The sequence below is a fragment of the Catharus ustulatus genome, chromosome 11, assembly GCF_009819885.2.
Source record: "Catharus ustulatus isolate bCatUst1 chromosome 11, bCatUst1.pri.v2, whole genome shotgun sequence".
In the NCBI taxonomy this organism is placed as follows: Eukaryota; Metazoa; Chordata; class Aves; order Passeriformes; family Turdidae; genus Catharus; species Catharus ustulatus.
This window is the reverse complement of record NC_046231.1, coordinates 16,863,274-16,888,885: the sequence shown is the minus strand read 5'-3', so window position 1 is coordinate 16,888,885 and position 25,612 is coordinate 16,863,274. Positions and strand designations below refer to the sequence as shown.

At 40.7% G+C, this 25,612-nt stretch overlaps 1 protein-coding gene across 1 annotated transcript in view; it reads right to left on the bottom strand.

The window, feature by feature from the left end:
• CDYL2 (chromodomain Y like 2) overlaps positions 1-25,612 on the bottom strand; it is a 61,196-nt gene that overhangs the window by 14,929 nt on the left and 20,655 nt on the right. The window contains exons 2-3 of the mRNA XM_033069834.1: positions 12,400-12,994; positions 4,059-4,276 (exon numbers count right to left, since the gene is read on the bottom strand). Coding sequence (XP_032925725.1) covers positions 4,059-4,276; positions 12,400-12,994 — 813 coding nt within the window. The remainder of the gene's footprint in view (positions 1-4,058; positions 4,277-12,399; positions 12,995-25,612) is intronic.

Genomic DNA, 25,612 nt, shown 5'->3' with positions numbered 1-25,612 from the left:
TTTCTTTGTCAGATTCCATATTCTTTTTCTTTCTTCCAAAGCCCTTAAACCTTTCCCAATCTTGCTAAAACTATGCATTTGTCCAATTAAATTTTATTTTCTCTAGTGGACCAGATCTAATACTACTATTTCCAGAGCTCCTTAGCAATATTCTCCAGATCTGTGCTTTCATTAATTAGCTTTTTTATGGCCTTTTAGGTAATTTTCAGTTGTGGGGACAATATTTCTATTTGAATGCATTTGATGCAAATTTCCAAGGAAGTATTTACAGAACAGTATGGGCCAGTTATTTAGGTTTTGATAGTTGTCTGGATTGTAAATTTAGACCAGACCTAGTGCTTCACTTACTGTTTTATTGAAACACAAATACATAATAAAATTATCACCTCCTCAGAAGCTGCTTGTATTTTTAGTCCTGTCAAGTAAATAATCTCGTTACAGGACATCTTATATTGCAAAATAAACATGAACCAGTTAAAAAGTTCATTAAATTTCTAAGAGCTTATTTTAATGCCTTTTGCTGGATGTAGGAAATTTCCAAAGGCATTTGGTGCCCTTTGCTTTCCATCTTGCTTACCTTCTGGGAAAATCAAAGAGCTGGGAATTTATCACCATAATTACACAAAGTATCTTGAACAGAAGTCTCTTGTTCACATAAATAGAAGCACTAGTTAAAAAAGTTAACTTCTCTGAATCTCTGAGGACTCACTGTGATATTCTTAAAGGTAATTTTTTGGTAAATATTACCGTAAATCCAAACTTTAAAGTTATTTTGTTGTTCTTAGAGCCTCTTCCCCACTTGTGCCTTTTTATAAATAAATTTTGTGTTACTGATTCTGAGTCCTTTCTGTCTGCACCTAAAGGACTTGGGAACCTCTAAAGCTGCAGCCACAAGCACTGGCCAAAACCCAAAATTTACTTTTATGTAGAGAGCAGAACTACAGAGAACGGTAAACGTGTACCTGCCTCTTTTTTATTATTTCCAGGTTAGGAAAAGTGAAGGCAAACCAGTAATCCAAAATGCACCTGGTAGAAGTTTAAACTGTTATTCACATTTGAAATTTGAAACCTGATTCTTCTGTATGAGAAGGTACTTGAGGTGGTTCTGTCACTCTTTGATGGAAGCACTGGCTGTTTAGGGAATGTTTTAATTCAGGGGAATATTAACTCCTAGCTATGTTAATAGTTTTAAATGAGAAGAGCAGATGGGTCCATTTATTCTGAAACAGAATTTGGATCCTTGAGATGTGCTGAGTTAAAACAGCAGCAACATCACTTCAGGAGCTTCAGGAGCAGCAAAAGTCCCAGAAGAAAAAATGCCCTAACAGAATTAATAATGAAATATTTCACAAATGTATTTAAAAAACAAATCTTAAAAGTAGCAAGCTTAAGCTACTGAAATAAGAACAAGCTGTGCTGTTTCATGACACTGTCTTGGAAGTTTTATAAGCTCTTGTAAAAAATAAGAAAGAATTTCTATAATGCTCTGAACATTTTTGTAGAAAAAACTCAATTACTGAAGAGGCACTGAGCCAACTTCAATCAGAGCAAAGGCTGCTGGAAAGTGCACTGACACATTTCATGCTAAAATCACCTGCACAAATGGGGTTACCAGCAACATAGGATGAAGAGTCTCTAGACACTGGTACACTTCTCTAGACTTTTTTTTTTTTTTGTATAAGTTCTTTGCTATTTAAAATAAATTGGCGTAAATAGCAGGGGCCAATGGTTGAAGAACTACTACATTTCATCTGAAGATTCCTAAAAAGCACAAAGTGAAGCAGAGCTGTTGAGGGGTGAGAGGGATTTTGTATGAACTTAAGTTTAGAAGTTTAAAATTATTGTTTACAGTGCACATCTTTTTTTTTTCTTTAATGTAGATGGTGGGTATAACCAGACCACTATTTAATCACATCAAATAGACCTGCGTTGAATAAATGATTCATTTGCTATTTGGCAAACATAATTTTCTGAATGTCTAATAAAGCTTGAAATTAGCATTTCTTTACACAAAATGAAACACACTTTCTTCATTTCACTGGGGAAAAAAGCATCAAAACTGAAAATGCTCTAAACCTCCCTAAAACACTTTGTCAGTTTGTCTCATCTATGGCTATGGGTGACAAACTGCAGGGACAAGTCATTCAACACATTCCTCCTTTCAGTTCCTGGGGTTTTGGCTGTAATTGCCAGCAAGAATGTGAAATTGCCAGTCCTGGAGGTGCTGGATTTTGTGGTGTGAATGATCATGGGCAGCAGCCTGGACTGAGGCCAAAGAAGCTGTTTCATGTTTTACAGCCACGAGTCTTCCAAGGGTAAGAGCCTGCGATTGCTCTTGGCCTGGATGAGGTTTCAACAGACAATCTCCATGTGGAGAACTCAATACCTGATTAATTCCTGACCAACCTGGTCAGTAAAGTGGTTTTCTAAAATGTTTTTCCTGGTTTTCAAATGAGCTTCAATAAAGGTTCTAGGAATAGTCTATGCTGGTGATGCAGGGATAGGACTATCACATGCTTATCATTTTTTTTTTCACAGAGGTGGGTTCCTGGCATATTGAAAACTTTCAAAGGATGAAATGGATTGGTTTGGCAGATCCAAAGAGTCTAAATTAATCCCATGGTTAGAGCATCTGAACACTGCTGGTGTGGAACAGCACAGCCAGCAATGTAAAGGTATGTCTGTTCTCACAGAATACAGCACGTCCATGATTTCATATTTTTTCAGGCCCTTGAGCTCCTTCATTTAAATTACCTGCAGTGTCAATTAGTGGTAATTAAGACAGAGATGGAGTGATGGGTTTGATGCAATCTAATGCATTTTAAGGAATTAGTGTTAAAAGTGAATGTTTGGTGTTCTGTGGAAATTACAAAGCTAATCTTTCTAAATATTAGGTAGTTTAAAAACTAGGAGGGATAAATGTTATATACCACCAGTTTTAGCCATTTAATATCACTCCATGTATTACTGTCTGTGTGTACACGTGCATTTGAGAAGGGGACTCATCATACCTGCCTGTTATAAGTAATTAACTTCAAAGTTATTCATTTTCTTATTGAATAAAATGATTACTCAAAGCTACAGTCTACCCTTCCCTCAGGTGGTGCTCAAACTGGTATTTCACACACTCTTATCTTGAAGCTGCTGTGTAGGACAGAGCTGTGCTAGAGTGTCTGGGGGCAGAAAAGGCTGAGATCTCCCCAGTGAGGGCAGCCCTTGGAGGAACTCTGCCTGCAGGATGCTCAGACAGGCCACAGCTCCTGGTGTTCCCTCCCTGTCCATCAGGCCACTACTGCCAGTGTGGAACAGGTGTGCTCTCTTCTCTCCAGGATATCCATCCTCATGCAAGCACTTATGGACACCCCTTTTCTTCTGACATGGGAATGGTGTACCAGGGCATTGCAGCCACAGGGAATGGAAGGAAAAGCTCCTCAGCCCTTCTAGCTATCCATGTGTGTCATGGGGTAGTGCAAGTCTGAGTCTGCCCTTGTGTGCATAATGTTTGGGACCAAGGAATTAATTTATATATTTTATATGTTGTATGACTTTATGCAATTCATCTGAGGATAGAGCCCCTAATTGGTTAAGATTTCATAAATAAGGACTCATACAGTGATTCAGAGAAAAAGTAATTAGGGATCAACATAGAATTTACAATGGCTGTCTCAGGATATAGACTGAAATTTTTGTATACAACTACATCACTATTTAAATTAGTAAAAGTAAAGAGACCAGATTTCTCCTAAGGATAGTAAACATCAGAAAGTTCAACGTGTGAAAACTGCTTCACACAATTCCATGCTCGAAATACAGATTCTGCCATTCCTTTTGCTACTTTTATTTTTTTTTCCACACAGGTGAATTAAAATTCAATATCCATTGCATTCTTTTGGATAGGAATCCCAAATGTGAAAAAGTTAGGTATGTCTCTACTCCAGATTTCTTTTCTAAGTTATCAATTAGGAAAAAGACTCATAAAATCAAATTCAAGTGCAGTGTTTGCAAGACAACCCAGACATTAGGATGGCTTTCTCTGGCTTTTAGGGCTAAACACTTACCTCTGGGGTCAGTGCATTGTTCTCTGAAGTTTGACTTGACAGCAAAATATGTGTGAAACCATCTTCTTTCCGGACCACAATGTCCCTGAAGCGGCAGTTACTTTCATTTTGTCGCACGCTGTATCTCAGTCTCTTATCGAAGACATAATCTTTCTCTCCATCAAGTTTCCTTTTCACAGTGCTCTGGAGATTCAAGCTTCCATTGGCCAGAGAAGAACCTTGCACATGGAAAGAATCGAAGCATAATTATCTCCATACCATCAAAGAAATAGAGTGATACTCTCTATTAGCTTCAACAAAAATAAATAAATATAAAATAATAACAAAAAAAAAAAGAATAAAAAATGTGCCTGGCTAGTCAAATGTGGCTTCAAGCCATTGTTCTTATTCTGTACTCCAACGTGCAGAACTTTTTGTTCTCTGATCAGACAACCTCTAGACCCAAGGAATGATGCCATTTTGGAGAGTATCCAGCAGTAGGGGAAAAAGAACTGTGAGAAGAAAGATATAATTCCTCCTTAAAAACAAGTAAGAGCAATAGTAAGTCAGTTTTAAGAGACAGTTTATTCTGACTTACACTGTGTATGAACTGCAAACCATCCCTTTGCTGATGTCTACAGTGTTTCTGTAATAGGCAATAGATGATGATTGGTAAGTGCTGAGCAGGGGTGTTGAAGGAGCTTTACAAGGTTTGTATGCAATAATCCTTTACTAATTACAGATGTTTCACACTATTGCCATTAAAAATAAAGCAGAGACAGGTTGTCGAGGGACAGAGATTAAAGTCACTGGTTTTTGTTTATATAGATCCCAGCCCACAATACACCATTTTAAAGAAAGGCCAAGAGAGAGCTGAATGAAAACACCTTTGTTTGTTCTGTTCTTCACTCCTGCCAAAGCTGACCTGTTCCAGCTCCTGGTTTCAAATAGCCAAGAATTTTTAAAGGGCAGACGACATGAATATTAGAATATAGATATAAATTTTATAGTTTAACTGACCACCATCCAAAAAAAATGCTCTGCTGGAATAGAATTGAACAGTGAATTCATGACAGATGACTCCAAACCAAAATCACTTACCCTCATTTGGATTAGCTATGTTTCAACTTGATGCTTACGTAGGTAACTGATCTGTCTGACACCTCACAGTTGGCAGTGGCCTGTGGAATTGTTCACAGTGTGTGAAATGCTGTATGTGCACTGCAGTTAGGGATGGGATGTGAAAACACAGCCAGTGCTCAGCGGTGTGTGACTGGCTCTCATGTGCTGTGTGCATGTGGGTACTCACACATCTACACACAGGGATCCACCTTTGTCCACGAGCCTGTTCAGTCAATCAGGAAACTCTTTTTGTTGTTGAATTAAGAGACACCATCTAAAGCATTGCCTGGGTTATACTGAATAGAGGATTTACCTGGTGCAATGCAAACATGGCCAAATTCCATTAAATCATGACTTCAAAAAATCATTTGAAACCAAAAGTGTTGGAAATTTGTTTTCTTGACAGAAAGTGTCTACAAGTGTAGAAATGACCATGTGCTTGAACTTTAAATGCTATGAATATTTTCCTATGGCATGTTTCTGTTTTTTCCTAAGGTTTTTTTTTTTTACATGTATTCTTACAAACAGAGATCAAATTGTGAAATTACTAATAGAACACCAATGTAATTTGAAATAATGTACTACATCTAATTAACTCTTTGACTGAGGCAGGCTATTAAATATTGCATTTTTATCTATTCAGTGCTTTACCAGCAATAAGCTACTGAATTGTGGTGATTTCAAATTCCCAAAAAAGTTTAAAGAACTTACAAAATCAGAGGCACAAATGCCCATTGAATGGAAGGTGTGTCAGACTAACTGTACTGATTATCTACCTGGTGTGGAAGATTATGCTACATCTATTTTAAATACAGAGAGAATAGATTAATTCACTCAGATAATCCACCTCAACAAAAAGCTCACAGTAATTTTTTAGTTTGTTTTATTCTTCCTTATGTATTCAGTTTGCAAATGAATATATGATGTAAGAAACTATAGATCTTATCACAGTATTTTAACTATCTGGATGCCAGCTGAAAGAAATTTAACCAGAGGAAAGATGTAAATTAAATATGAGAGAAACAGAAATGAGAAAGTGCCATTTCCAAAAGTGGATCATTAACAGAACAATATATAGTGAGCAGCTTGTTGTTTCTGTGTGTTCAGTGCATCCCTGTAATCTTGCGTAATCCGATAAACTGGAGAAAATGATCAGCACACTCTAAAGACAACCCCGATGTGGAACCAGGCCCATTTAGCACGTCTGCTGCACGGTGCTGGAGCTCCTGAAGGTTTGCTCTGGAACCACTGGGACTGTCCCTGCATGAGGGTCAATAGTCAGCACCTGCTCAGTGCACACAAGGGGAGCAGCAACTGAGTATGTCAAGGTGAAAAATGACTGACAGGCTAAAAGAGACATTCGAAGACTCAAACAATTTTTCACTGAACATGAAACAAATAAAGGGTGTCACATATTAACTAGGGAGGCTTTAGATACATCTAAGTGTGGTTTTCTGGCTTAATAGTAAGTGAGTATTTGATGCTCAGTCTAAGTAAAAAGAAAACAGATTGGGAGAAAATACTCTTTACTGAGAGTTTAATCTAATTATTAATTTGTGTTTTATGTGTAGAATTTGGGGAATACCTAAGCCAACATTTATAAGAATAAGCCAACATATATTTATAAGAAGCTTCAGTATCTTTTTAAGGGAACCTAAGATGTTCCCAGACCACTGCTGCACGCAGTAATCCTTCTCCAAGAATGGCAGTAAAAGATGGCAGTAAAGGACGCTATTTAAGGAGAAAATGCAAGCTTGGTTGCTTTCTGCAGTCCTTTCCCATAGTCCTTTCCCATAGTATCATCCCTCAGTGTTGTATAGAAATATGAGCGGGCTCATCCCTCTCGCTTCCTTCAGGGTTTGCTTGTGGACCTTTTCACAGATTTCTCTAATCCCCTTCTGAGCCTGTTGATGCTCTCTGTCTCCACAGCTTCCTGTGGTATGAGTTTGAGAAGTTGAGTAGCCACTACACAGAGAAGAATTTTCTTTCATCTGTGCTTTTATCTGATGTTCCACCAGTTTCAGTGAGTGGTTCCTAGTTCTGCTATCAAGGGATTTCAGGAGCAACAGCTCTGCATTTAATGTATCTGAGGCCTTGATGACTTTGTAAACTTAGATCATGCTGCCCCTCAGCCACTCCCTCTCCTAACTGAAGCCTCTTTTATTCCTGTAATCCTCTTCATTTTAGCTGCCCATCCCTGCATCTTCTACAGTACACCACCACTGCAAAAGGGTCTGGGACTGGGGCTCCATCCTACCAGGCATTGCAGGAAACACATTAGAAATTTATATTCTAAAAAGCTGAGGCAGACAAAGAGTGTGAGAGGAAAGTGAGGGAAGATCACACTGACCCTCAGTGCTTTGGGGGACTTGGAGCTCCACATCTCCTTCCACTGTTTCTGCTAGAGGACACCTCAAGTTCCTGTTACTTTCAGATCCATCTTTTCTGAGTGTTCCATTAGAGCCGGTTTAATGGTGCAGTGCCTGTGCCACCACCCACCACAGCAACCCCAGTACTGGCACGAGCAGTCACACCATGAACTGGCCTGGTGATCTGCTCTGGCTGAAAACTCACCCTGCAAAACTGGTTAATTTTCAAACAGATGCAGTTCACCTTGTAGCCTCAAGAGTACTAAAACTAATGCAGTGGGAGGGATGGGAATAACAATCAGGGTGTCATGGGAAGGACAGCTGGACTGCTTTTTTTATTAGCAGTATGCATTTATGCTGAATGGAAAGGATGATGGAGCTGAGGCTTTAGTTTTTCTAGGTGAAGTAAGTCATGCTCCCTCACAGTCCCTGGTAAAGCAGCTTGGCATTCCTCAGTCTTCCCAACAGTCTTTAACTGCATCTTTTCTGTCTTTCTTGTGGGTAATGGTTAATACTCTACATTCATAAAAGCTGCATTCTGTTGATAATTTACTAATAATTTCAGACTTCTCCAGCTAAGGGAGCATCTGTAAGACATCTAAAAGCAATGAGTTTTTATCCAAACTGAGAGAGCAAGCATGCTTGCTTGTCTTTTACTGCCAGTATTCTTTTAGAATAAATAAAACAGAATAAGCTCAAAAACCAAGAGGAAGCAGTGACTAAGTCACAGAGAGTATTTAAATCAAGGGCACCATGAGACTACAAAGATTTTCGTAATGGAGAAAAACAGTGGTTAGTGATACATGACAGGCAGAAATTCTTCAGCAGATGGTACAGAAAAAGAGCCATGTAGAAAAAGGAAAGAGAAAATTAAAAGAGGATGTTTTTTGATGCTGTCAAGAAACTTGACAAAACAATCACTCTCAATTACAATATCTGGAGAGAAACAGAAACATGATAACCAAAGACAACAAATATCATCAGAAAGACCAGTACTGTTAGCTCCTGGGAGCATCAATGGATATTCTTTAGAGTTTTTCAATATTCTCCAATCTGCAGACCCTTAAATAACTGTCAGTAAAGATGCTGCTCTCCTTATGGCAGGATGTGTAGAAGGTAGAACACAGTTTTTGATATTAAAGATCTGTCCCAACTTCCACAAGGTTCCAGGCCTCCACTGGGGTGCACTGAACATTTTGTGCACACACCTGTAGGAACATGTTCATCCTTCTGGAGTAAAGAGCCCCCTGATGGGAGTTTGTCTACAGGTTGAAGAAGAAACACTTGCACCCAAAACTAAACAGACTGGTGGAAGTTCATTCAAGGAGTCATCAAAAGCTGGTTTTCAAATAGCTGCTATTTGTTTGAATACAACTGGCATTGACAGACAAACAAAATAGCTATTATTTGATTACCTCTAGTTTAAACATTACTGTCTATATTGCTTGGTTCAATGCACTGGTGGTTAAACATTATTATAATATGAAACAATACTGGTTCAGGTTGGTGGGGTTTGGAGACCTTCAAGCATAGACCCACACTGGTAGCAGAGCTGGGCCTACAACTGGGTTTTTTAATTGTAGGGAATTTTTGACTTTTCCAAATCTAGGCTTCATCTCAAGACAAACCTAAAATTTCTGTACATATTTTCTGTGCAGTCTTACACTTAGCTGTGAAATGAGTCTGACATTCATTTGGGTTCCACACAGGCAATCTCCAAGCTGACACAAATGCCTGCTTCCTTGGATTCTGAACAGGGATGCCCAGGAGCCACAGCTTCTGGGAGCCAAACTAGGTCCTCCAGGCTCCCTCTTTGTTCCACATCTAGTGTGTGGGAGCCCTGTGAGCGCTGATGGAGCATGCCAGGCTTTCAACTACCAGACTCAGTGGCAGACTGCCTGAAACCTCTGGCATAGCTGGCTGCCTCCAAGCTAAACGTGGGAGTCCTGCCAAGCAGACTGCCACACTGCTCCTGCTCCCCAGGGACACAGCCTTAGGACCTTGGCTCAGATTTGGAGAAAGTTTTGAAACCCAAGATGTTTGGAGCAAAATTTCTGCTATTCAACAAATTGGGCATTTTTCTCTGAAACTTTCTTCATTTGTAATTTGTAAAATTTCAGCCTGGTTTTAGTGTGGCATCAATCCCAATTAAAGTGGGTTTCTGTGATAATAATGGGACACAGGGTAGAATCACACTGGCATCATCTCTGTGAGTGTGAATGCTCAGGGAGTTCAGGAAATTGTTGGGCTTGGTGAAGAGGAGTGGAAGTTTCTTCCACTTGACACTTCAGATCTCTGTATCAGGAAATATGGCTTCTCTCAAGCTTGCAGGGCAACACTAAGAAAAAGCCTAGTGATTTGATTTTGACCCTTCTTTACCAGTTTCTGTCTGCTCTTACTCTGGCAATCTCATCTCTCCTCTTTGTAGTTCTCTCCACTCTGCATGTGCTGGGTATCACACAGCAGGACTCGAGGCATTTCTGACCTTGGCAGTGCTGCTGACTAGGGGCTTTTCAGAAAAGAGATGTAAAGATCTCTTACTTTTGCCTGCAGAATGCAAGGGGAACAACATACAGAACACAAGTGATGGATTTGGAGAATGCAAAAGCTGTCATAAAGAACTGTTTGAAAGGAGCTGCAGAGATCAGCTCTTGGGCCAGGAGAGAACACCTGGGTGCTCAGGCAAAGCAGCTTTCCACTGAAGGAGAGCTCTCTGACAGGGATTATTCCATTAGGGGTGCTGAAGGCCATTCCTTAGCTCTTGTGGGGACAAAGGAAAGGCTCATTTGACCTTACAGTTCTTTGTGACCCTTTAGTTCTTCATTAAACAAAAGATTCTAAAATATGGGAATGAATGCATTTAAAAGATAAATTTTGTATCAGAACTTCCCAATGAATAACATAAAACAAACAATTAGAAAAACTTCATTAGAAACAGTAAAAAAACCACCAAAACTTTATACATATCAGTAATTAGATAAGCAAATTGTCTTAAAGAAGAAGGTAACTTCTTAAGCATTCTAACATGAGCTCAAACTCCTCAAAATGCAAAAACCAAAATACACTTTTGAGTGCTTTAACTTCAAATTTCCTTGACATCATCAGGAGTACCTATGCATTTAAATCTGACCATGCATTTTCCTGGTATGGGGGTTTTTAATAGCATATTTGATGCCTGCTTTGAAGGATCCCAGTAACTATCACATATAGCCAGTAAAACTGAGCAAGGTCAGTTCTCCTTCCCAAATCAAGAAGCATTTGCCAGGTTGCAGTAGGGTGGAAAATGGAAAGTAAGGTGATATAATTTATGTTGACTTCTGAAAAGTTTTTGGCAGGGCAATTCAGCAGAAGCTGTTAAGGAAATGAGTACTATCATGGGCTATAGAAAGTAGCTAATAAAAATAAATAATTGGAACAAATGGTTACTTTTCATCATGTCAAGTTGGCTGTCCCAAGGACCTGCAGAAGGATTAGTTTATTTAATGTATGTATTAATGAACTGGGAAGAGAAATATGAGAGGAAAATTTGAAGGCAATACAAAATAAGTAGAGTGAAAACTAGGAAAGATTTTGAAGAGCTTCACTGAATCAAAATAAAAAGGTGAATTGGCAACAGTAAAGCAGATTAAATGCATAGTGAAAGGGATCATACATAAAGTTGTGCTCTAAATTAACTGTAACAAGGAAGGAAAAAAACCCCAAGAGCAACTGTGGATCACTCAATGAAAACCTTTATGCAGTGTGTAAGAGCAGAAAAAATAATTCTCCAAAGGCTATCGTCACTGTATCAGTAAGCAGTAGGAAATCATCTGGAACAGCTCCTGCTGTTTTTAAAAGGTATTAAAACCACCCCCACACCAATGGCACCAGAGGATACTCAAAACTCTTAGGAATCAGTAAAGCCTTCCAGGTGGTAGGAAGGCTGAAAAGGCTGGGGCTGCCTTCTGACTAACAGGGCATCTTCCCCTTCATCCCTTCAGAGAGGGACAAGAGGCTATTCAATCAAAGTAAAGCCCGACTCCCTCCCAACAAAATCCCAAATCCTAAAATCTGATCAAATAAAATGTACATCTTATTGTTAACTCCTGGAAATTATTGTCACAAAACACCATTGAGGCTGTAAATTTGGTAGGATTAATAACAAACAAACCAAAAAAGATTGGACAGATATAGATAATGAGAAGCTATTTAAGTCCATTAAGCTGAAGAGTTTTTATAGAGCATATAAACCTTATTCTTTGAGAACTAAGCCAGAGAGGAACTATGAGGATTAGAGAAAAATTTCTCCTCTATCTTCTTGCTCACTTCAAGACTGTTTGTACCTTCCTCTAAAGTCTGTCTTAAGACATTTGATGTGTCCAGTTACTGTCAGAGACAAGGACCTGGCTGTTCTGAGCGTTCCTGACAATGACAAGCATTAATACTGAGAACTTGAATTTTATTCAGCCACACTTGCCAAGGCACTTTAGCAAGAGTGGTATTAATTCTAAAATAATTCTGGTTTCTCTAGCCCACTGGGTTTGAGCACACCTGAGTAGTGATTTGTTATGTGGTGATACAGAAACCCGAAGTTGCAGCATTACACACATCTCAGTTGTCATTCCTACTCCATGCCCTGTCCTCACTTCCCATAGGGATTTACACTGCAAAGGCACATGACAGAGCCCACACTGCTTCATGTCACTCTGTGGGAAAAGGAAAGAGAGAAGCAAACTGATAAAAAAGTGTATAATATATAGAGGAAGTGTGGAGCTTGTTTGTGTGCTTCTCACCATATCACTTATGTGCCAATTTTTCCACGAGTGGGCCCCACTTGCAGTTACCACAATTAACTCCCCCTCCTGCACAGAGGAGTTGTTTAAATCACTTACCAATTCCATTCACAACAGGGGAATTGTTACTGACTTCTAACACGCTGGGCAAGTTTTGTTCTCCTTCGTGATCATTTAAATCCACGTTTTGCTGCTGTGAGCCATTCCCAAAATGTCTAGAATCTTTCTCATGGCTGCCATCTCCATTCTGCAGACCATTATGTGGTTTTTTCAGTGGCATGATCTGTAAACCACTGGGAGTAGTTCGGTAAGTCACAGTTTTAGCAGCCCTGTCATTTGCAGATCCTGGCTTTGCTGCATATCCTCGTTTCTGTTTTTGATGAGATGGATTAATTCTCTTCCTTTTGTGTGTTGATCCTTTAGACTTCCCAGATTCAGAAGGTCTATGTGATATTTTCTCAAGAGATGACCCTCGGCTTTCCCGCAATAATTTTGGCGCGCCGGCCTGTTTCCCGTGCCGGGATCGCTTTTCTCTGGTAATGTGCAGTCTGTTGAACTCATCAATAAATTCCTCACAATGGAGTAGGTGATGTTCAGGTTCCCAGGTGTCTTCATTGCTCCCGTAGCCTTTCCACCTGATGAGATATTCCCATTTGCCCTTCTTGTTCTTCCTTTTGTCTACAATCCTCTCCACCTAAAAGGAACAACCAAAACTGTATTAGAAAGAATTTCCATGGACAGACCTGGCAGTACAGGAGTGAAATACAGAGCTCCAGTGGTATTTTGACAGCAAGGCCACTGCCCCTTCTGAAAATATTAAAACAGACATAAACACATCCTCAAATCTGATCTGGGCACTTGCAGTAGTTCCAATGTGAAGAAACAAGAGAGAGTCTGAAATCATGAACCAAAGCACAATTTCTTTGAAAATCTGGTTGCAAAATGAGACTATTACTGTCACATTCCTCAGCCACCTCTTGTTTCAAAGAGTCAAATAAAGCTTTTTTTGCTGCTTTTTAGTTACTGGTCATTCTCCTGAATCTACACATGTATTATGTCTCCATAAGCTTCCCCAGTCTTCTTTGTGTCTTAAAACTACCTTGAACAGAGAACTGATGCCAACAAATTGCAGTATTTTACAGCAAAGATCTTGTTTGCAGTAGTGTACATCCACTTTGATGCTTCCAACTTATAAAAATTTTAGGAATGCAATATTTGAGCAAACACACACAATTTTTGAATGCACCAATTAAAAAATAAAATAGCAAACAAAGGGCATTGAGGCATACATGGAAGGAATAAATTTTATCAGCCTCTGCTGGAAAATGTCATTGTAAGGAACATTTCTACACCAAGGGCTAAAGGACTGTATTGGGATTGCACCCTGAATGTGAATTAACAGTGGAACCTGGATGCTGGTCAAGCCTCAAGCAGAGGGAGAATGCAGAGGAAAATCCAAACACACCAGTGGCAGCAAGTTGGGGTTAAACGGCACCAAGTGAAATTCAGATCAAGTCATTAAGAAAAATGTTGTAAAGGCAGTAGGAATTAAGTATTGGAATAATACCTGGTAATGTGGAGAAGGTAGGGAGGGTTTTTAGAACAAACAGTTTTTGTTATATATGTCTGCCATGAAAAGTCTATGCTGGAGGATCAGCTATGATAAGAAAACCTTCAAAGACTCTCCCAGGTTTTATTTTTTAATTCTTTAATTTTTAAACTTTGTTTTTAATAAGTGTTTTATGAAGAATAAAGATGCCACTAATGAAAAAAAATCATTATCACTAACCCAAAGCAGTATTGTTAGTTCAGAAGAATAAATAAGTAGATACATCATGTAACAGCTTTCATTGCTCTTCACAGAAAAATCATCTCATGTGGAGAACAACAGTGGTCTGTATGGAGAATGTAACCTTGAAGAAGGGCAATTGCAGCAGTGTAAGTAATTGTTCATTTTAGGTCCCTTGTTAGAGCAAACCAATGGATTAATTCTGTCTGTTCACTGGCTGGAACTGTACATTCATGGAAATCTTGGTGGGTTCCCCAAAGGAGTCTAAATGTAATTAGCAACTAAACATTATACTTCTATCTCAGTTCATTTACATGGGAACTGTGCTAAGATATCTGTCTCTGAGTCATAGTGGACACCTTCCTCCATCTCCAGGGCTCCCACTGCAGCATCCCAAACAGCTCCTTCCTGTGCTCTGGCTTATCAAATATCTACACAGAACCACCTCAGAAGCAAAGCAAGGCATCCTCTTAACTCTGAATTTAGCACAGTCCCCTTCAGGATTGCTTAGAGAGGCAAAACAATTAACTGAAGCTCAGCCTGGGCAAGTTTGAGATTATTTGTCTGAAAAGAGGGAAAAGGCTTTGCAAAATAAATGAACTGGCATTTTTCCCCCCTTAATGTGGGATGTATGGCTTTCAATTATCAAACTAATGGTAGACTTATTATGATCTTATAATTTCATTGAGAGCAGCTGTCCAAATTATCCTTGGCTTTAAAATACTTTCATCTTCCTATCAGGACTAACCAGAAAAACTGTACATTGAACTGTGGAACTCAGTGTAGGCTACCTGTGGATTTGTTACCTTAATTACTGCAGCTCACTATACTAAAGAGTAAAACACATACATGTATGTCCTGGGGAAAAAATTCAATTGCTGCTAAACTCGGTAAACCACAGCTATCAGTACTGGAGAGTCTGGGTTACTGCTTTTCTGTCTGTAGCAGATAAACAACACATGCATTCCCCTCCCTTTTAATTCAGGACTTTGGACTTGGAACAAAAACTCCATGTCAGGTTGGTGCTACTTGGGAGTTACTTGTCTTTGTTTTGAGGGACTGCACCAGCTTTGTTCCTCAGCTTGCTCACTGAAGGAAGAACCTCAGAAAGGATGGACAAATACCTCATCCTTTTTGGGATCACATCTCACCTTTTTCCACTTGTGCACATATCTTTACACAGATTCCTTATTTTCACATTGTTGCTTTATGGGAAGAGGTTTTGTGGAGGGTGTTTTTTAATATGGAACACATTCAAGTATTTTGTTGATGAGACATCCTGCATTTTAATTAGGAGGATAAAAGGAGAGAATATGACTAGTCTTTGTTCCTGGGAAATAAAATAATGGCAATGGAGAATGTGATTAACCAGTTAAACACATCATGAAGGGGGAACAAAAGTATTTATGAAATTGGGTCAAATTTAATACATAGTTTCTGAAAAAACATTCAGAAAGCAAGTATATTTGGGAAAGTCTAACAATTTAATTACAGCATTTTTAGAACAAAACTATCAATGTTCAAATTTAACTTATTAAAATAAAGAAGGAATAAATAACCTGAAGACAAAATGTTTTGTTTCTGGTCAACCCTCTTTTCAGCTTATTGTTTTTTTGGAGAGAAAATGAAAAAAATGTGGTTTAATCCAAAATTAGTTTATTTTCCTTGATTTTTTTTTTTTACTTCAACCATAATACCCACTGACTTGACTAATGATGCATAAAAAGTCTGAGTAGATATTTTCCTGTCCTCATTACTGCCTCATTGTTCACTGAATGTGTCTGAGGGTAGCATCGAATATGCTTGACCTCTCAACATGGTCCTTTTCTATCACAGGGCTTTAGGTTCTTTAGTAATATTTATCCCCTTTAGAGTGCCACTGGGAAGTGCTTCAGTGGATGCATAAATATCAGGGTTTCAGCCACACCTGCTACTGTCTGTCTCATTTTCCTTCTATCCACAGTCCACAATAACAACAAACATCACTACTTCATTTTTTTAATGATGTGTATTTGTTTTAATAGATACTGTGTGAGGTAATAATCTTTCTGTATTTACTAAAGGTTGCACAAATCATATCAGTTTTCTTAATGAGAAATAATTCTGTGACAGCTAGTGATTAATATAAATAATACTTTAAATCCTCCCCTAGAATAAGCAATACAAGTTTCTGAGAATATGCAGAAAATACCTAGGGCTTCAGTGTCTGATTTTCCATTTCCCCCCTTAAGTTCCATCTTTCATCAGAACTGAGTAACATGTTCCTAAAAGTAACCCTGGTAGTTACAGTTGCCAAATGCATGATTTCACTATATTTGCTTTGGAAAACTAAGGAGTTAAATTAAATAAAAATGCAATGACTACAAACAAAATTTGTAGAGTTATCATGGTTAAAAGATTGCTAGAAGTGTCATGTACCATCCCTTCCCTGGATTCTCTCTCTTCTGTCCCTTCTGGCTAATTCTGGATGAACTGAGGTTCTGATATGTTACCATATAGATACTTTTAAAGAGAACAAATAGAATGAGAACATGGCATCTGTGCAAATGCATTTGCAACACACTTTTTAGCTTCCAAGTAGCCTTAAACCTAGCTCTAGACACAGCTGCACAAACTAGGATGAAAGTCAAAAATAAAAAGCCTTTAAAAATATATCTGCGTTCTATACTTCATGTGAAATAAAAAAAAAAAAAAATAGTGAATTTAAGTACAAATATCTAGAGCTTATGTATGCAGAGTACAACAACCCCACCACCTTTCCTTCACCGAAAATTCTGGGTCAAAGTAATTTAATGGCATAATATTATTGGTTGCTTATAAAAAAAATTATATCTAGGCTAAGTTAAAAAATTATAATTCCAATGGAATTATTTCTACAGTTGTAACTATAAAGTCAAAGCAGAGCATCCTCATCTCAGTTCACATCTCTGAAGAGCATAAATAACAATCCTTGTGCTCCCAGAAGACACCTTCTGGGAGATCAGTAAATTTCTAGAAAGGTTTGGAAGGTTGCATATCTACTTGGTGATTTCCAAAATAAATACATGTCATCTCCTTTTCTTGCCATGCACATCCATGGAAGTAATTTAAACTGTAATCAGTGTTCAGATGGTCTCTGTGAACTCTTCAGAGCATCAGAGTGACTGCATGACAGACATTAGAAAAAGTGCCTTTCATTACTATCATTACAGGACTTGTACTGGTTTATGTGGGGCTTTTTTCACTAGAGGTCTTTGTCCCATGTTGTGTCTGAGGGTGTTGGAAGGGTATCTGAAGAAAGTGCCAAGGAAGGAAAGGCAGTAAGATTTCTGAGAGAGATAAAGGCCATCTGATGCAACATGTTTGTCTTTTAAAAACTCAGCATTGCCCTAACTTCCCCCTTTTTGTTACCTTTACTTTGAGAAATATTGTGTCTCGTTAGCAGTAAGTATTTTGCCTTCTTGTCTTTGTAACTTATTTTTGTTTTTCTTGTATTTGTATTTGTATTTGTATTTGATTTCACAAAATCTGGTAATTGGAGCATTTGTTCCAGATGTACAAATAATATGGCAACATGTCTTCTGAAGTAGCCAGTATTCATGTTAGAAAAATAACAGTGGGATGGCTGCTGGGACTCTATTCTGAATCTGACCCACAGGGTAGATTCAGCTATGAAAATCCCTCAGTTCTAAATTTGTGTTGTTACCTGGCTGGTCAAAATGAAAGTGAAAGGGCTAGATAGTTTTAAAAATGAAAGGGAAGCCATACCTCACCAGAATTACTCTTAGGCAAAACATCAAATGACATCTTCCCAGGAAAACCAGTGAACACTTGTTAATCTCAAAAAAGACTGCATTTTATTCAGTTACTTTTGTTTTTCTTTTTAAACATATGCAGTTTTTATTTTTCCTTAGAATCAGAAGAGATCTTAAACTTAGTAGGGAACTCCTGTAACTTCTGCATTTTCACTGGGAAAAGCCATCAGCCTGGTATGGAAACTACTGGTATGGAAACCACTACATTGGGTATATGTGTCCTTCAGCACAGACATGGAAAGACTCACAACAGAACAAATAAATGCTGTAAGATCTCCTGCTGCTCCCTGTCCCGCACCTTTGATTTTCCCCTCCTGAGACAGTAACACTGCAGAAGCATCCTGCTATGAAAGTCCATGGTTGAGGTTTAGCTGGAAAACCACAAGTGCAATGCCTTCAGTTGTATTTACAGAAGTGGTGCAGCCATTTGAAGTTACTGCTCAATGTGGTGTTTTCACATTCCTAACTTTTCTGGACCCAACATTTTTCCTGCAGAAGTACACCCTGTTGGTTACCTTCCCTACACAACATTTGTGTAAGGGGCCTTCTGGCAGAGGGAGTTTCCCTTCATTAGCAGTGGAGATCCAATGAAGCCCTGGCTGAGGGCCTGAACCAACCACAGCTTCCATGAACACTCATTTCTCCAGTGACCTTATGCCAGTTTTCTGGGAAGTCCCATCTTTCTGTGAAATTCAGTCTCATTGAAAGTGAAATTCTGGTCTGGTCTCTGCTGTTCTTTTCTGACTCTCTTCAAACATGTCTAGTGCTGCATCTCCAGTCCCACACTGGGGCCCTGGTTCCCCCTTGGTCCCATCTGTCCCTGCTGCTCACTCTACCATTTTCATAACCCTGTCCTCCCTTGTCTTGTTTCCAAAAGATTTTCCCTGGTCAGAACTTAATAGTACTCAAATCACTCAGTCTGTTAAAGCCATTTCCCTCTCCCACTATAAATTTAAGGATGTAATCTACATCACTTTCTTTTCTTAGGATATTGAAGTGTATGTGTACAAGTTATACCTGTGGGGGAAGTGCCACAATCATTGTGGGTTTTGGAGCAAACAGGAATAAGAATGTACACAAGAATCTTGCACTATAGGCAAGGTGAAAGAGACTTTTTGGTCACCTGTGAAATCCCTATCATTGTAGGCAATTACATCATTAAAAACCCTTTCATGTTGGACACGTTTGTGATACAGAACATATTTCTGTCCAGCCTTATTGCTCATAGGTTGCACAGCGAACAGCTGTTCCTTCCTAAAGCATTCATTTTGTTACAAATGTTTCAGGCTTTCATTTGGAAAGCAATAGTGTTTTCAAAGTTGCAAGAGAAATGCATGAAAAAATCAAGATCCTTTAAAGCAGCAGGTCAAAGTAATCTTGAGAATATTCTTTATATAGAGGAAGAACAGGAAATTTTCCTTTGCAATCCAAGAGTGCATCCATATCATCAAAATTTTAGGCAATATGGAGGAGACCTCTTTGGATCTGCTCCTCCATAAATGGTTTAAATCCCTTTGACTTACAGACATTAATCACATACAACATATGTGGAAATCCAAAGAGCACGGGGGTTTCTGTTTATTTTAAAGCACAGTGACACATTTTATTTATCAAATCACTGTTTCCTTTTGTACAATAAATCATTTTGTTACTGTATTTCAGTGGTAATAGTTGAAAGGAAAGCAAGAAGTAGGACATTCCAAATTCTTGGTGTTCTTTATACTAAAAAGTGGTCAGTTCTAAACACACCCACACCAAATTTACTGGCACAACTAATTTCTGCCAAATTCAATGGGATACTCCAGTTTCCTACTATATGAGCGTGTGTGTGGGAAATGTGTTTATCAGCAAAGAAGGGTTCAGAACAACCAAGTATGGTTCTGATTCTGCCCATACTTCCTTTACAGTACAAGTCAGCACAATTATTCCCTATTTACTTACATGCAAGTAAAATCTAAGTAGGAATCCCTGGGATTTAAATCATCAAGTTTTTAGGTTTTTATTTAAAAACAAGTTTGTAGGGACAGGAGCACAACTTGAAGATGCTTCTCAGCAAACCAGTGTTTATATGAACAGATCACTGTTCTCTCAGTAGAACTGCCTGGAATTTTTAAAAAATACTCATGTTTCCAAACAGATTTTGAAATGTGCAAGTAATACTTACAAAATAAAAATATGACTATCACTAAAGGTAGTCTTCAACATTAAAGCAACTCCAGAAATGCAAGAAGCAATTATTAATTTACATAAAAATTTTACCTGAAATAATTAGAAAAAGATTAATGTTGTTTTCTTTTATATTCATTGGCAGTTTTTTCTCCTCTACCTTGTTCAGTTATGGCTTTTTGGGGTGTTTTTTGTACAGTTCACACAGTATTTTTCTTCACCATATGGGCTTCAGATTCTACTCAAGGCCAGGACTTCAGTTCAACACTTTTACATCCATCCCAAAGCTTAGTCAGAAGTGAAGATTCCACATTACAAAAATACAAAGGTTTAGCTATAATACAGCATAAACAAACATTTGAACTATTTGCTGTACTACCACTCAGTGAGTCATTGCTTTCCAAATGCTACTGGTACGACTGTCATAAAACAAACCACATGTTCTTGTGGGGTAGGTAGAAAAATATTTTCTCAGCCCTTTTACAGCAAAGTGGTAAACTTGAGCACAGAGATGTGAAAGCCTTGGTTTTGGGGAGCCCTGCGTCACTACATGTGTCTATAGGTGCTGAGGATTTGGGATTTCAGATGTTCAGAGAGGCTTTACCAACTGAAGAGGGAAACTTGCTGGCTCTGCAAAGGTGACATGGCAAAGAGGAGATGAGGGACAAGAGGAGGCTACAAGGGGACACTGGTCAGTCCAAGTGGCCATTGTATTAAAGGGCTCAAAGTGGATCTTACAGTGATATCTAAGGCAGGATAGTGTGATAGTTTTGCAGAGATCTTCAAGGATTGAAATGAAAGCTTGGTAAAAGTGAAGGCTCTGGGTTGGAAAACAAGACAAATGGACAATGAGATGTAGTTACTCCAAAATCTGGGATATAAACTAGCAGTTTTTGTGTAAAGAATCTCCAGTGGCAGTAGGTGTTTTGTAGCTCTTGCACACAGGGAGATATAACTATGTTTTAAATTTCTGTTATGGCTTAGAAATTATATTCTCCATTTTAGTATACCCACTGAAACCACGTTCTGCACCCTCTCCAACTAGAGGCACAAAAGGCAAAGACCATGGGTTGAGATATGAACAATTTACTGGAAGCAACGATGAGATAAGAAAAATTAACAGGAACAGCAAAAAGAGGTATATGAAAATAAAAAATTCACACAGAAAAACTCCCTGTAAGTAAACAATACCACACAGCTCCCTATTTTTCTTGACTGGAAGAAACCCCCTCTCCCTGGGAGAGTCCCTTTCCCTGTCCCTGGCAATGATGTGAGGTGGCATAGAAGAACATCAGGGTTCTGGCCATGCCCCTCCTGGCTACCACAAGAAATTAACCCTGTCCTGGCCAGAACCAGGAAAATAGCAATACATACCTGATAGAGAAGCAAATCAAAAATAATCCCCAGCTGATGGGTCTGAATGTGAAGGAGGACAGTAATCTCTCCCCATTACTGACACAGAAGGGAGAAGAAAATGCAGAACCTTGTCCATGTTACATGAGTAACTAGACAGGGATAAGGTGATATGAGAAGGATAAATCATATATATGTACTTCATATTTTCTGTCCAGACTAGAATAGGGGGCAACTGGTTTGGAAGATCCATATAGCAAAAGTAGTAACAGTCAAATTTGTGAATAATACCATGCAGGGATAGGTTTTAAAGGGAAAGGGCTAAAAATAGATGACTTTGTACAGAAGGCTGAGGGGCGATCCTTTGAGTGAAAAGCTGAAGTAGCAGTTTGTAAAGTAGTGGGATAATAAGGGAAGAAAACTCATGAAACACAAAGGTTTCTTTCAGAATTCAGTAGAATTCTTCATCTTCTTGGTTACACAAATGAAGTTAATGTGGTGGCAGAATACGGGAAAGAGCCAAAAAGAAAGGTAGAGCAGAAAAAGGAATAAAGAAACATGCTTTAGGTAACTATAATGGCATGACAGGAACACAGAATATTACAACTAATATCTAGGATACCAGAGCAACATCACAGAAAAATGGTACAGAAAATTTCAAAAATTATCTGTGAAGGAGTAGTTGTGAAAAAGGAAGAATAATGCATTGTTATCTCCCCAGAAATAGCATTCAGATGAGCAGGGTCAGTAGGCCAAGTTTTGGCCTCAATTATCGCATTGGTTTTCACTGCAGATTTAATTTGTGTTTGAGATTTGAATTCTGCCCAGTGTAAAACCAACTTCCTACTGGTGCTTGGAAGGAACAAACTATCTTATGGATGGTAGGAAAGGCAGTTATGAAAGCTGTCAATGTTCATCAGACTCTTAAATCATCTGAGAGTGCAGCTAATGAGAAATCTGCATTTAAAATACGGGGACAGTGCTCTAAACACGGAGATGCAGGGTGTAAAAGCATATTCATTGATTTAACAGAAGTGTGCTTTGGAGCAATCAGCTGGGCTCTGAGGAGGCTCTTTGCTTCTAGGGTGGGTGAAAGGCATTGACACATCTGGGCTTGTTGCAGTGTCTGCAGTGAGTCAGGCTGAGCACACCACACTGCATGGCATGCTCTGGTCACACGCTGCCCTGGAACTCCTCTGGCAATGCAGAGTCCCCAGGAGCTGCCATCACAGACACTGATGGTGCTGCTGAGGAGACAGCCACAGATAACCTGCTGTCCTCAGGCCCACATCTCTTGAAAGCTGCCTTTGGCAAGAGATGGACACCATTCCTTGATCTCACCGAGTCCTCTGTCAGCCCTGGTAATTCACTCAAGCCAAGGACTTGTTAACTGATGAATCCTGAGTTCTTTCAGGTCATCACGATTCCTGATGATAAGGTTTCAGCCAAGTGTTGGCAGTACTTCCCGTCATAGGGGTTGCTCTAGACTGGAATGCATTACTCCTTTCAGGGAGGTCCTAAGGAACAACACTGGAGTTTCTCAGGTAGCAAGGTACAGACCACCCTGCCATCCTGCTCCAAGCACCTGCCAGATCACACTAAGGGTTCCTGCGGAAGCACATGCACATCTCCATGCTGCAGCTACCTTCTGTTTCTGTTCAGAGCTGGTGCAGACACATCAAGCATCAGGATGAGACTGGAACTCTCATGAAGCTGAGGAGCCATTTAGAAATGTCTATGCTCGAAGCACTATTGAATATGTAAGTAGTGAATATATTACTGAGGAAATTTTCCATGTATTTGTTAGTCAGATTCCTAACTTGGCGGTTGTGTGAATACCTCAGCTGCTCCTGGATGCATTTGCAGCAATGATGTGGCAAAGGGCTTTGTTCCATGTCCCGCCGTAAAACAGGGCAATTACAGAATTATATTTTTATAAATGTAGGTTTTTCTGAGATTTATTCCCTACATTTGTCTCACTGGGACTGGGCTAGTGTATGTTCTTTCCGTGGCACCACGCCAGTCACAAACTGGAGCTGGGGAAGGCTGCAGCTGTCTGCTTGTTATTAATTGAAGGTTAGTGCAGAGACCAATGCACATTGGTGCTCCAACACCCAAACTGTTTTCCAGATATTTCATGAATGGAAGCTTAAATTCCCACTTTAGTATAACAAACCTCTGAGTCACATTTAATACTAAGATCCCACAAGCAAATGGTTTATGAGATTACAAAAAAGACTTCTAACTTCTAGGGCTCTTATGAATTGGACAGTTAATTAATCTGATTCTAATGAGTCAATAATAATCTTCTGCTGTCCTCACTGTCATGCCTAGCACAAACCATACATGTGTTCAAATACTGGGACAGATGTCCAGAGAGGCTGCAGAATATCCATCCTTAGAGATATTCAGAACTCGACTGAGCAAGACCCTGAGTAACCTAATTAAGTTGGTGCTGCCTTAAGCAAGTGATTGGATCAGATGATCTCCAAAAGTCCCTTCCAACCTGCATTATTCTATGATTCTGTAATACATTTTGCCTAAAATATTTACTAATATTTTACTAATTCTTTATTAATTATTTTCCACTTAGAAAAAGCATCTCCATTTGGAAAACCGAGCTCTGTGCACTCTGTGGAGATGTGTGTGTGTGAAATGACTGAATTACAGTAGTTTCACGAATACAAGCCGCACGGATTATAAGCCGCACCCCCGGTGCCTCGACAATGTTGCTGTCTTTGTCAATAGATAAGCCGCACCCCGAATATTAGCCGCACTTTCGTTCGTCGCGAGAATCCGTGCGCAGCTTTCACAAATTGGCCAATTAGTAACAGGATCGCGGCACAGCGGGCTTTACTGGCTCGGGGCGGGGCCAGGAAGGCTCGGCCCGCTCATGGTTGCCGACGGGGCCGGGTGGCCCAGCTCAGCGCCACGGCTCGGCGGGGCTGGCCGGGTGGTGCTGCCGCCGCCGCCGGGCTCGCTGGCCCCCCTCTCCCGTCAGCACCGCCCCGCTGCCGCGTTCGCTCGCCCGGCTGGCAGGGCTGCCGCCGCCGGGCTCGCCGTCCGCCCCGCTGCCGCTTTCGCTCGCCCCGCGCCGCGCCTCGCGAGCGCCGCGCCCGCCCCGCGGCGCTTTCGCGGCTCGCGGCGGCGCTTTCGCGGCTCGCGGTTCGCGGCTCGCGGCGGCGCTTTCGCGGCTCGCGGTTCGCGGTTCGCGGTTCGCGGCTCGCGGCTCGCGGTTCGCGGCTTGCGGCGGCGCTTTCGCGGCTTGCGGTTCGCGGCTCGCGGTTCGCGGCTCGCGGTTCGCGGCTCGCGGCTCGCGGTTCGCGGCTCGCGGTTCGCGGTTCGCGGCTCGCGGCGGCGCTTTCGCGGCTCGCGGTTCGCGGCTCGCGGTTCGCGGCTCGCGGCTCGCGGTTCGCGGCTCGCGGCGGCGCTTTCGCGGTTCGCGGTTCGCGGCTCGCGGCGGCGCTTTCACGAGCGCCGCTTTCGCTCGCCCCGCCGGCAGGGCTGCCGCCGCCGCCACCAGGCTCGCCGGCCGCCCCCTCCCGTCTGCACCGCCGCCGCGTTTCCTCGCCCTGGCCGGCACTGCAGGCCCCCGCACCGCCGGGCTCCCCCACGCTGCTGGCCCCGATTATGCTGGGCTTCCCCCGCTGCCAGGCAGCCCCACCCGCCGGCCTTCCTGCTTCTGCCATGCTCCCCTGCGCTGCTAGCCCCAGTTCTCCCGGGCTCCCCCGCCCTGCTGGCTCAGGCTCTGCCGCCCGCCCCCGACACTGCTGGCCCCGCCTCTGCCAGGCTTTCCCACCTCTGCCGGGGCCGGCCGGGCTCCAGCTTGGCTTGGGGCTGCCGCGGGCTCTCACTTCCGTGTTGGCAGCTTTTAGAATTTTGTTAATAGATTAGCCGCCCCGGAATATTAGCCGCACTTCCGGGTTTCCACCAAAATTTTGGTCAAATTGGTGCGGCTTGTATTCGTGAAATTACTGTAATCTGAGTTTAGAATCACCAGGCACCTGGAAGGGAGTTTCCCACCAGCAGCTTTGAACTTCCAACTTTCTTTGACCTGGTATCATCAGGGTTTGTTGGCCTTCAGTCATACAGAAGCATGAATTACAAACCTGAGTCCAATGTTGAAATGTACAAAGTAAAGATGGGTTGGAAGACCAAAGTCAGCCTCTCACAAGGTTAAAAAGACTTTCTTAGTCATTAAATGGATGTT